Genomic DNA, 13,430 nt, shown 5'->3' with positions numbered 1-13,430 from the left:
GCGTTTCGGGAAAGATAAAAGGCAGCGCTAGCCTGCTCTGGAGTGGAGGGAGTGCATTTAGGTCTTTCCCCGTCATTGAGTCCCCCGCTTCTTGCTCTTATCCCCGCTCATTTGCGACACGGGAAGCGGCTATCGCTACTTCTTTGACTCAAGTACGGAAAGAATTTGGGCTCCGTACTTCTACCGTGGGGGGAAATGAGCGAAAGGAAACGGGCGGAGAGAGCGCTGAGGGGGGTAACTTCGGCAAAGCGGAAGCTTTGGACTCACCCCGGCCCGTCTGGGCGGGTGTGTTGAGTCGCGGGCTTGTACGAGCTGCTCATTTTTTTTTGGGCGGCCCCGCGTTACGTGTGGGAACCGTCGTCCGCCCAGAGAAGTCGGGACCTCGCTCTGGGTGGGGACTGCGCGTGCGTAGCCCGTTTAAAACAATTTATTTATTTATTTATTTATTTTACAAACGGCCCCCGGAGACGCGGCGAAGATCCCGAAGAGATCGTTTCTCTTCCCGTAATCGGGGCGGGGGGGCGGGGGCGAGGGGGGGAGAAAGAGCCTTCCGCGAGCGCGACGCCGGCAAGCGGACGCCGCCGTCTCGTGACTTGAAGCGCTCGCGCTGGCAGGGAAAGAGAAGGCAGGCAAAAGCGAGCGGGCGGGCGGACAGGCGGGCGGGGGAGCGGAGAGGCGGTGTCGCGGGCGCGCCCACCTCCTTTGCGCCGTGACGTTGGGCCTCTTCCTCCCCCTGGTGGCTTCCCGCTCCCTCCTCCCTGCATCCACTGCTGCCGCTGCTTCCCAGAGCCTGTGAGCCGTCGCCGCCGCCGCTCCCGCAGCCTTCCCGTGCCATTTCCTCCTCTCCGCCGCGGCGGCGATGTGATTCCCTTCTCCAGGCTCGGCCCGCCCCAGCTGAGCGGCGAACATGGCGGAGGTAAGTGAGGGAGAGTCGCGGGTGGCGGCGAGGGGATGGAAGGAAAGGATGGGAAGGAGGGAGGGAGGGAGACCGAGGAGAAGGGGAGGAAGAGGAAGAGGAAGGAAGCGGCGGCTGGAGAGGGGAAAAAAGACATGAGTCGAGTCCGGGGCTGACCGGGAACTTGTTGCGCGGCCGCTGCCCTCCTTTTCCTTTCGCTTCCCCGCAAGTTAGTTACGGAGATGGGAGGAAGGTCCCGAGATGGGCCTGGGTGGCGTCTTGCGCCTAGAACTCGCGCTGCCCCCCCCCCCCGGGGTCGGTGAGGACGCCCCGGCCCTGCGGGACCCGGCGTGGCGGGATGGGTTGGGCGGGGGGGGGACGAGAAACGTTGACATAACCGTTTCGCTTCCTTCTGGGATGAGAGGTGCCTTCCTGCGAAGGAGAAGAGGAAAAAAAAAAGGCTGTTGCTTTCTTCCTGTTTGGGACAGTCGGGATTCACCCAAGTTGCCCCCTTGTTTTCCTCCCCCCCCCCCACCAGAAGAGTGGGAGGCGGAAAGGGAGATCTGGGGAGACCCGAAAGCTTCCTGGGGCGACTTGGGGAGTCAGAGAGGCTTATTTTAAATTAATTAAATTAATAATAAATAAATTAAATTAAATTAATAAAATTAATAAATAAATTAATAAATTTTGCTGAAGCGCCCCCTCCCCTCCCGAGGGTTGGGTGTTTTAGTCTTTAAAAGTCTTGGAAGGGGGGGGGGAGAGCTCTGTGTTGCTCCAGCATTTAGAGTGGCCAGGATACTTTCTAACAGGTTAAATTCTTGGCTTGGGAACACTGGGAAAAAGGCCATTCTCAGCTTGGACTGGGATGGGAAGGGGGGTTATCATTTGCCAGAACTGTAATGTTTGTCGCTCCCTCCCCCCCCCCCTTGAAATTCAGAAACTCAAAATGGTGTTTTTAGACTCATGGTATGATTGAGCAACTTATCAGACTTGCTCAAGGTGGCTGGGCAGGAGGTGGCGGCACCTGTCCAGCTTTTTGTTGGGTGTGTAAGCTAGGCAGGGACTGGCCTGGTGAAGAGTTGGATGGAAGACCACCAAGGGATACCGAATCTATAGGCTAGAGAGGAAACTAGGAAAAAACACCCAGAAAAGGAACAATAGCAAACCATTTCTGTTTTGCTGCCATGCGAAAAGCATATGGATGTAGATGAGCTTGACTAGGAGAGCTTACTTTAATTCTTTATGCTACCATACAGCCTTTGATTGATTCCTACAAGTAATGGGGTATTGTTTCAAAGTTGATAATAGTATAGTTTACTGCCATTTGAATATTCTTTAAAACATTGATGTGCTTTTTGGTGTAAGGAAAACCTCTTAAAATCTCTTATCGCAGCTTGAAGGAATTAGTTATCTCAAAAATTGATAACGTGTTTTAGCACATCTTTGAAAAGGAGCGTCTTTCCCCACTCTGCTTAAAAAGTGTTATAATTATTCCATGTGGAGCCAAACAAATAAAGTGCTTTGATGCCTTCATCTTTGCTCACTTTATAAATAAGATTGTGTCCCTGTGACATTTTTGTTTAAAATGATACCAAAAATGAAAAGATGTAAAAGAAATTGGTTTGTATTTGCAGTTATATTAATATGTGAAAAAATAGGTAAGCTCATCTCAGGACAGGCAAGAGAACAGTTTTCAGGAATCCATTAAAAAAGGAAAAGATCAGAGAATATTAATCATTACAGTTGAGATTTAGAAAATGAAACTGATTAGTTTCATGAACATGTGGCTCATGTTCAAACTTGCCTGTTTTCGCAGTTTCCTTTCTGAAAACTTAATGGTTTTTACATCTGTTTGATACAATGAGTTAAAATGAGTATACTTAACTTTTCTTTGTTTTATTGCAATGTTGAAAGTGTCTTCTGTTTTTGTAGTAGCTTTTTGCCTGCTTTTCTTTTCTAAATAGATAAAGTAGTATTACCTTAAAGTTTATCATGACATAATTCAATTTTTAATAGTGGGGCTGAAGACTTAATATGAATATGTCCTATTGTTTTCTGGAGTTTTGTATATTTGTATTAATTTTATACTTATTTAGTCAGTTTTATACTCACGAACCATATTCTACATTGCTTCTGAAACAAGACTGTTTTGAAGTAATGATTACTGCTAGATGATCAGGCTATCTAATGATTTTTTTTTCTTTTTCTCTGTTTACTTTTTACCATTCTGTTTTGTTATCAGAGGGATTTCTAAAGTAATTTACAAAGGAGTATATTTTTAAACAAAATCTTTATAATCAAAACCAAAAAAATAGAATAATAAAAAAAAAAAATTGTAACCATTTCATTAAAACAAGATGAACTCTTGAAGAGTTTTTCCCCTTAGGAGACACATGTTTATTGAACTCATCAAAAATTCTCCAAATCATTACCTGATCCAACTAAAGAGGCACTAAATAAGGCAAGCATTCCTGGGGAAAATATTTTTGAGCAGTATTATCGTAACAAAAAAAATCCTCAAATATGCATGAATGAGAGTATTAATAATATTGCTAGCTACTAATTTTGTTTCAATAGTTTTAAAATAATTCAAGTTTCCTTTAATTATCAAAATACTTTAAAGACCAAATCATCTGATCTGATCACCTAGTGGTTTTTATATGTAGAATTAAACTAGTAATTTTTAACTGGGAAAAGGTATTGCATTGTAGATTATGGAAGGATATAAATTTTTTGGACCTCCTCATCACACAAATTTTATATATTGTAATGGCTTTGCAAAGCAAGCTGTTTCTGTTGTACGAAAAAAGCAGGTTTTCTGGTTTCTGTAGTTCCATTTTCCCAGACCAATTTTTAAACAATAAACTAAATTAATTTTTCCCACTTGAATAAAGTACCAGGAAAACTACATTTGTAAAAGTTTACAAATTTCTAAAAGCTAGTAAAAGTTTTTACATGTTGTAGTAAGTTACATTAACTGCAGAATTTTGATATGCATTCATTATATAGTTGAATCAATAGTATATGGGAAGTTAAAGCTGTAGAAAAAAGTTTATGGTAAATTATTGTCAGACTCATTGACAACTGCTTAAATGGAAATTTAAATTTACTCTTAGAGGTATGATTGTTACAAGATCTTTTTAGCAAAATTAATAGAGATAGACGGGATGGGCTTACTAGAATTTCAGCAATTAGTTATTTTCAATTTAGAATCAGTATATAAATTAAAATTCTCAACTTTCAGACAAATTGATAAGGAAGTGGATTTCTGTCCTGATAACAAGGAAGCTTACATAGGTTGTTTATATGTTTTTATCAGTTGGGGAACTAATTCTTACTCTATTTTTCTTTGCTTATCATTATGTCAATGGTTGTTTATTTGCTTATCATTATATCATTAATTTAAAGTTATGGCGGCCTCTGAAAAAATGACTTATGACCATAATGGTTCTCAAAATTACAACCAATGCACCACCCAAGGTCACATGATCATAATTTGAGTGCTTGGCAACTGGCTCACATTTATGATGGTTGCAGCATCTTGCAGTCATGGTCATTATTTGTTACCTTCCCATCCATCTTCCAACAAGCAAAGTCAATGGAGGAAGTTAGATTCGTTTAACAAACGCTGTTATTCACTTAACAACCACAGTAAAAATGGTAGTACACTCCAGTCCAGTCACCTAATGACTCGTTTAATGGCCGTATTACTTAATGACCAAAATTGCCATCCCATTTATGGTCATAAGTTGACAACTACTTATTGCAATAAAAACATCAACACTTACCATGCAATAAAGCAATACAATGCCAACTTTGAGAGAGGTGTTTAATTTAAAAAGCAACATAGCATTGCAGAGTTAAAGGCAGGGGCATACAAACAGCAAAGGCAAGGCCTTTCCCAGTTAAAAATGAATGATTCTACCCACACGAGCTCAGAAATACAAAATATTCACAGTTTCTCCCTTGCTCCATACCTCCAATCTTTCAAAGAAACAAGCCTGATCTCACAGTGCTCCAGCAAGAGAAGAATGGCTTGTGAGGATAGAGCTGCTGCTACTACATCATTCTCCACTTGTTCCCAAGTAAGCTGTTGCCTCAACAACAGTAGTGACGCCATTATTGACAGTCACCTCCTATTCTTCAGCCAGGAATGGGATGCTTTGCAATGACTAAGAAAGTAAGAGGAGATCCTTGTGAGGCTTAAGCATGTTGTGACAGCAGCAGAGAAGCAGCAGCTCATGATGCCTCTCTTCCCTTTCTCCCAATCAGTCTCAATTGCGAGAGAGTCAACAACTTAACTCTCAAATCGCACAGCTCCTTGTGAGAGTTTTGCTTTGGGGCCCAGAGAGCTCTACATACACTACATGTTCTGACAATGAGAATATTTATTTGTTGAAAGCAGAATGAGAAGGGAGCCAATTTTTTTCTTCTTTGGTAGTAAATTCGGTAATTATGCTATAGAATCTGGTTTCCAGTGATGATAATAAATTATCAGTATTTATTTCTTGCATTCATATCCTACCACAATTCAGATAGACTCTTGGTGTTCACACTGAACAACCTGCCTCCAGAAGCGGTAAATGCTCCAACACTGGAAGTTTTTAAGAAGAGACTGGACAGCCATTTGTCCGAAATGGTATAGAGTTTCCTGCCTGAGCAGGGGGTTGGACTAGATAACCTTCAAGGTCCCTTCCAACTTTTTATTATTATTATTATTATTATTATTATTATTATTATTATTATTATTATTATTATTAATATGGAAATAAATGTTACTTTAAATTTCCTGATCTCACATAGTTTAGAACTTTGTAGATCAACACGAGTACATTGAATTGCACTTGGAAGCACAATAAAAAGCAATGAAATGTTTGAAGAGCAAAGTAATGTGATGTGTGGAACATATGCTTTGCAAAAGTCTCCCTGCTGTCTTTTGCACTAGCTCCAGTTCCTGATCTATAGCTTGTTATATAAAACAGGTTCGTCTAGGATGGTAAAGTTAAAGAGATCTTGAAAATCACCTGGCCCAGCTCATTGTTCATTTTAAGATTTTTTAGTGAAAGGATCCCCTTTTTTAGTATGCTTGACAGAAGGCTGCCTAGCTTCTGCTTCAATACCTCCAAAGAAGAAGAAACATACAACTACTTGAAGCAGTCTGTTTGATTGCCAAACAGCCCTCAAATTTTGAAAGATTTCCTCATTTTATTTATAAATTTGTAAACTATTTCAGTCAAAGTGACTCTAAATCAGAGGTCCCCAACTTTTCGGGCACCAGGGACCAGTTCCGTGGAGAGAGGTATTTCCACGGACCGGAGGGAGTGTGATTTTGTTTGCTGCCTGCATCCCGCAGATGGGGCTTTGCTTGTTTGTGCAGACTGGTTGCTGGCATGCAACGGCCTGGTACCGGTCCACGGACGGGGGGTTGGGGACCCCTGCTCTAAATGCATGGGCAATAAATTGTAACAATAATGAAAGAAAAGCAGAATCTTATTACGTTTTAAAATTATAATATAGCATTCCTACACCAGGTACTCTATAGCAGTCAGAAACCAAAGATATTCCAGAAAGCCAAGCTTTATGAACTTCTAGACCATCATGACAGTGGGAGCTACTCTTGCCTTGGAGGGGGGAGACACAACCTTGTCCAGAGGAGAGAAGCCCACTTCAGGACATTCTGTCATTGTACCTCTTGATTGGCTGAGCTTACAGCTTTTTTTTTATCTCTTGGGGTAGGAAACTGATTACCTTTGGAGGCAACATGCTTCAAACTGCTATTTGCAGGGTGACTGATAAGAAGAGATGAAACTCCACCTTCTACTTGCCAATACCTGGATTATCTGGTTGACTAGTGTGAGGCAGAATGCTAGAGTAACATAGATTTTGCCCTAATCGAACTGGGTGTTCTTTTTTGAAACTATATTTTTTATATTTTTGTAAAATTTAGATTATCCTAAGAATGGTGAAATGTCCCTCTCACATCTTAGTGGTTCCATTTAGGCTTCAAGCCTTTCTCAGTTCATCTTCTGAGTTTGTTCTCTGACATCATGTTGGTTGGAAATTCTGAGATTTCCATCTTAAAATGTGCAGAGGGCACTAGGATCATGAAGAGTATTAAAGAGATGAGGTCACCCAGTGGGGTTTGTTGTGGGGAAAATAGGAGCTTATCTTGATTGTACAAAATAAAGGTAGAATATGCATCTGGTAATAAATAAGTAAATACTGTTGTCTTTGAAAAAGCTTTTTCTGATACAAACAAAGCAGTAGAAATTCCTAATTATAGTGCATGAACTCTATAGTTTGCATAATTACAGGTGAGTATCAACTTGTTACTTAGATTTTTCCATACAGTTAGTGCTATTCATCTTTGGCCAGTGGTAGTCTAGCAGTTAAAGTGTCTGGCTGGGGCTGATCTTGAGCCCCAGAAAAAAAAAATGGACTATCAATATAATAATCGTAAAGGTATGCCACTATAAATCATTGGAGACCTAGGTAATAGCTTCCTTCATGACTGTGAACTCAATATTCTTTGTTTATCAGTTAAAAATAATAGTTTGATTTCCAGTGTTATATCATTACATTTAAAAGGTAATTGCCAAAAGCTATATCCAATACTTTTTTGTTGTGGTTATTAGACATATATTTGAGAGATAAGAAATAATAGGAAATTATGGCATTTCAAAAACCTATAGTTGTTTTTGTATGTTAGGCTTTCAAAATGTGTACTTGTTTTCTTCTGGCTAACAGGAACAGCATGATATTGACTTTAAATAGTTTATTGAAAGGTGTGCAAGTGTGTTCTTTTTATCTGTAATTTCTAGGGCTTCTGGCTTTGTGGCACACTGGAGTTATGGAACTGACAAGAAGACCATACTCGACTATTTCTCACTGTTACATAAAAGGGACTCTGTTCATCAGCATTTAATACTGAACAGGCTAAAACAAAAATTTGCTGTTAGGATAGGAGCTGTCAGAAAAAGAGATCAAGTTTGAAAATAGGCTGAATAGGGCCAGGGGCTGCAGAGAAAAATTTTCCAAGAAAATTTTACCACTATTCCCCTCTGGAGGTCACAGTGCCATGTAATGTGAGCTTTTTTTTTTCTTTTTTTTTACTTTGAACGCCATTCTTCCTCTCTGCCAGTCACATGACTTAAAGAGGAGCTATTATTAGGGGGTTGGAATGAATTCTGAGTGTCATGCTCTGCAACCCTAGCTTTTGAAAATATGTTTTTGGTAAATTTGTATCCTGCTCTATTGTCTGTAACCACAATCAGAACTGCTTCTTAATTTGATCTGAATCTGATCTGGAACTTTTGGGATATGAGCAAGATGAAATGGAGAATATTTATGTAGTTTTAGAGGTACTTTGTATATTTAACAAGGTCTTCATCTATTTTGCTTGATTTTTTTCTTCTTCATTAAGGACCAAATATTTATTATTCAAGTAAAAATTAAGCCTGGGAGTTCCAAAGGAGCTTTTTTTCAAGAGGCAACTGGACTTCCTTGTTTTTCCTTGAAGATGCTTCTCATCCAAGAAGCAAATGACCAGCTGTCTGCAAGGAGTATAAATCCTTCCATACCCCCCACCATCCAGTCAGAGTTGAAAAAGCTACTTGGATGAGAAGCGAAATGTCTTCGAAGAAAAACAAGGAAGTCCAGTTGCCTCTCAAAAAAGTACCTTTGGGACAACCATGACCTGGATGACTGAGAATCTCCGTAGACATAAACCTGAGAGTAAAAACCCGAGTAAGAACTAAGCCTCCAAAGGATATGGTTCCCACTTTTGCAAAACTATGGAGAACATGCTTTTCCTTCGTTGTGAAACTTTGTGCTTCCTGAAAGGTAAAGGAGGTGGAAACAGATACATTTTGAAGTGACTGACTGTTGAAGCAGCTCTCTATTATCGTACATGGCAGCCTCAATGGCTAGAACATCAACTGCATTTATGTGTAGTTGATGAGCAGTGTCTAAGCACCGATATTAAGATAATATCTTAATGTCTTTAGTATAGCTTCCTAGGCACTTTAGTCTTTGAGGAGGATGCTGCTGCCAATAATAAAACATTTAAGTTCTGTTTTAATATTACATGTACCATATAGTATTTAAATTACTATATCTATTGTTGCTGAATGCCAGATCCATCTGTAATAATATTACTTTTTTTCATAAGTTGGTGGTAGATGAACAAATAGATCTAAGGCAGGGGTGTCAAACTCAATTTCATTGAGGGCCGCATCAGCATTGCAGTTGCCCTCGGGGCCGGGTGGGTGTGGCCAGGGTGGGTGCAGCCTACTGGGTGGGCGTGGATGGAGTGGGTGTGGCCTGGGTGGGTGTGGCCAGCTCTACATCGTTCGTGTCAAGGGGGCCTGTGGGGGCCTGGGCAGGAGTGGGACAGATCTGAGGGTCTCTGGCAGAAGGGGGTGGGACCAGGGCAAGTGCCAAGGCATGGTCCACTGGAGGAGCCTCACCGTTCGTTTCAGGCCATGCAGGGGGGGGGCGCTAATGGAGCTAAGACTGAATGCGTTTCAGCATAGATGGCCACCACAAAATTGTACATTGGCTCCCGGCTGGCTTGGGCCAGGGCCAAGGAGAGGGGGCCATTCCCTCACTGTTTCCAAGATGGCTTCGCGGGCCACATGAAATCACTTCGCAGGCCACATCCGGGCCTTGTGTTTGACATGTCTGATCTAAGGTATATATTGTTGGAGAGAAAAGGGCTATGGTCCTCTTGAAGATTTCTCCTCCCTGAGTTTTGTGTCTGATAGCAGCAGCAATGCCAGGGTTTGAGGGTGGTTGTGCTCTTAAGAAATAATTTATCTTGTGACCAGGGGTCTTACTTTTGAGATGGTGTGGTGTAAATGTCTGTGCATTCAGCTGAACTATATGGACAAGTTAAGGATCCCACTTGGCTGACCCAAGAAGATATAATCCTCTTGGATTTCCTCACTGGACATGTTGGTGTTTTCATTACTATTTGTCTTACAAGCTTTCAGTCTCTGTGCCTTGGAGAAGAGTCTAGGAAGGCTCAGTAACTCACGAATATGGGATAAAATACATTAAGTCCACAACATCCAGATAACATTTGCAAGTGGGTCAGACAAACACCTCCCTAATTCATTGAAAAGTAAGGAGAAGGTACAACATAATCAGATGTGCCAGATTTTGTTATAGTTAATTTCAATAAAAGTAGTTTTAGCCTTCTGGTGGAGTTGATTTCTTGGCTTTTTTTAGAAAATCCTTGGCAGTTTCAACAAGTCCCTTTTATAAATCCAATGTAGAGGAATAATCCACAGCATTCTTCCATGTGTATGTCTTTTTCATATATTAAATCATAATTTAGTTTCTTATAGGCTAACATTTTTGAATCCACCAATTCAATTTCAGTTTTATTCAATGGGCTTGTTCCTCTTCAGTATCATCTTCTAATTCTTCAGTAAAATAAATAGCTTCCTGAAACCCATTCATTGTAGATCTCGCTTAAAGTGTCCAGTAGTGTCCAACCTTCAAAGTTATCAGTTGTTTACAAATATATAGATATTTTCCTATAGGAAAGGGTTCTTTTAATTAACTTCAAAGTCTTAAATAAGTTCATTTATATTCTTAATCTGTTAAAAACTTTCTGAAGTCAATACTAAACATCCTTTTGCTATAGGTTCCCTCCAATTTTTAAAAAATCTTTGAACTTGTAGTTAAAACTTATTTTTTGAAGGATTAAACAGAATTCAGTGATTTCAATAAGACCTGCTGATGTGAAGGTTCTCAATCTTTAAGCAATAAAATTAAATAAATAAATTCAAAATTATTAAGAGGTGAACCTCAATTGAACCTAAAGTCCATATAGCAACCTAAAGTCCATTAGCAACTATAAGTTCAATGAATTCCTAGTCAGTCATAAGTTGATCACAAAAACACAGTTCCTGCCATCTTCTCACAAAAAACGAACTATACAGAGTAAATGTGGGTAATCTTGAGCTATCTGCTTTCTCCAAAGAGATTTTGGCAACCTACATCCGGCATCAGTTCATCATGGTGCTCACCAAAAGTGTCTCCTTGTTTTCTGACAGTAGGTCTAATTAAAGAAACTCTGTGATTCATGTTTCCCTGGTTGTGCTCTGTTATTAAGGATTTGATATTAATTATTGATCCTGGAAACTATAAACTTCTTAATGTATACTTACTCAGGGAGAGGTTGCTTAGGGTCGTCCACATATAAGAAAGGGAAATGGGGTGAGGGTGCAGAAATTTTGGGGTTTTTTTGGCAGCCTCCTCTTATGGAATATTCCTGTATCAGTGTTCTAGTCAGCACACAATCCAATCTTTCAGAGACCTATGAAGACAGCTTTTCTGGAGGGCCTCTGAAGTCTATTTTTTTTGCAGTTATTAAGTGACGTTGGCATCAAGTGTATCTTTGTGTCATTTTATGGCTATATTACAGTGATTTATTTGTTACAATTTTATTTCTTGATTTTATTATATGTTTAGTTTTAATGGTTTGTAAACCACTGAGAATCACTTCAAATTATATGGTTTTAAAATACAGTAAATAAATATCGTTATCACTGAAGCAACCTAGAACTAAGGAGAAACTTCCTGACACTTAGAACAATTAATCAGCGGAACAACCTGCCTCCAGAAGCAGTGAATGCTCCAACACTGGAAGTTTTTAAGAAGAGACTGGATAGCCATTTGTCTGAAATGGTATAGGGTTTCCTGCCTGAGCAGGGGGTTGGACTAGATGACCTCTAAGGTCCCTTCCAACATCATCATCATCATTATTATTATTAAACAGAATACAATTGTCCATGGTTTAAATTAAATTAAATTGTAGGAGATGACCAGGCTGAGCCCAAGGTAGGGGTCAAATGCATCATCCGGTTCAAGTCCCTTCACGCCCACAACTGATCTTAAATTCCATTGATGCTTATCTACCGCCTGTTGGCTTTGACCATTAGTAAGTTCTCCTGCTCAAGCAGGGGGTTGGACTAGAAGACCTCCAAGGTCCCTTCCAACCCTTCTATGTTCTATGAATGTTCTGTTCTAATTCAGATTCTTGTAGAGAGCATAAGTTTGCAAGAAACCTTTATATTCATTTGAACTGCCTGGACTCCTGATTTCCCATGCTTGACGTAAACAATATTATTCAAAAACTTTGAAATATTATATACATATATCCATTCTCTCTATATATTGTACTTCTAAGAATAATATATGTTCATTTCATTGCTTTTTCTTAACTTTTTTCATAAATTCTTTAGTTTTTATTGCTAGATGATGAATTTATGTGTTTGTGACAGGTATAGGTTTGTTAGATTTTTCATCATGAAAGGTGGATAAGGTAAAGGATATCTGCGCGAGTAATACCGAAATAAAATTTGGCAGACCAGACATAAACACAATATTAAATATGAACATGCCAAAGGGTTGTGTTTCACTTAGACAAGTTTCAGTTTACCAAAGAGCAGGGCTTTTTTTCTCATAGAACGCCCAGAATGGAGTTCCGGCACCTTTTTTGGATGGAACCTTGTAGGGTAGGCAAGGCGGGTTGTATGATGTGTGGGAGTTCTGGCCCCTTTTTTTTTTTTCCCCCAAAAAAGCACTGCCAAAGAGTAATCTTGAGTATTAGAAATCTGAAATATCTGTTAGTTTTCTTAACAATTGTGTGTTTGAGCATTTAGGCTAATAATATTTTAAGAGCTTAGCTCGAGCCATTTTGCTGCTAGTTTGCTTGTGATGCAACTGTAAGATTCCCCCCCCCTTTAATTACACGTAGTCCTTGATTTATGACCATAATGGAGCCTGCCCATTACAGTCATAAGTTGAGACAGTTGTAAAGCAGTTCATCACATGCCCAACCCAAATTTATGACATTTTGTAGCAGTTATTAAGCAAATCAGCATGGTCATTAAATGAATTTACAGTCATTAAGTAAATGTCTTATTCACTATAGGGCATTTTGCCAAAACCGAAAGTAACATAGGTTTTCAGCAAAACCATCATAAATTGTGGTCACATAATGGCTATAAATGTGAGCCAGTTACTGGGTGCCCAGAATGCAACCATGTGACCGGGGGGTGAGGGGGGAACCTGGCCATTGGAATTTTGTAACTGGGTAATAAGTATGTTTTGGGGGAGTTGTATGACAAGAACTACCTGTATTTTACCCATGGCTAAAAATAATCATTGCAAATATTTACATAATGTGTATATTTTTCTTTTTGTAACAAATCAGACATCAGACATTTTCTAGACAATTACATGCTTGATTTAAATAAAAGTTTAAAGTTATAATTTGTGTTATTACTGATAACATTTTCTTTTTCTCTTTTGGGCAGCCATCAGTTGAATCAGCAAGCCCAGGTAATGTTTTATTTTAATATTCACTAAACTGGAGAAGATCTTTATTCAAGTTCATTTTGATTATGTACATATTATAGAATGCACAGTTGTTGCTATAATTAACTACACTGAATTTTATTTAAAAGAATCTGTGTTCCATGCTAAAAGGCAGTTTGATCTCAAGGGATCACTTCTAACG

The 13,430-nt window shown here is 39.6% G+C and overlaps 1 protein-coding gene across 1 annotated transcript in view; it reads left to right on the top strand.

Moving 5' to 3' along the window:
* The first annotated feature begins 898 nt into the window (after positions 1-898).
* MIER1 (MIER1 transcriptional regulator) overlaps positions 899-13,430 on the top strand; it is a 51,905-nt gene continuing 39,373 nt past the window's right edge. Inside the window, exons 1-2 of the mRNA XM_029286976.1 lie at positions 899-916; positions 13,228-13,252. Of these exons, the coding sequence (XP_029142809.1) occupies positions 908-916; positions 13,228-13,252 (34 nt within the window). The 5' untranslated portion in view covers positions 899-907. The remainder of the gene's footprint in view (positions 917-13,227; positions 13,253-13,430) is intronic.

The sequence above is a fragment of the Protobothrops mucrosquamatus genome, unplaced genomic scaffold, assembly GCF_001527695.2.
Source record: "Protobothrops mucrosquamatus isolate PMUCROS unplaced genomic scaffold, P.Mucros_1.0 scaffold_18, whole genome shotgun sequence".
NCBI lineage: Eukaryota > Metazoa > Chordata > Lepidosauria > Squamata > Viperidae > Protobothrops > Protobothrops mucrosquamatus.
The sequence above is the reverse complement of the archived record's forward strand: the minus strand, read 5'-3'. Positions and strand labels throughout refer to the sequence as shown.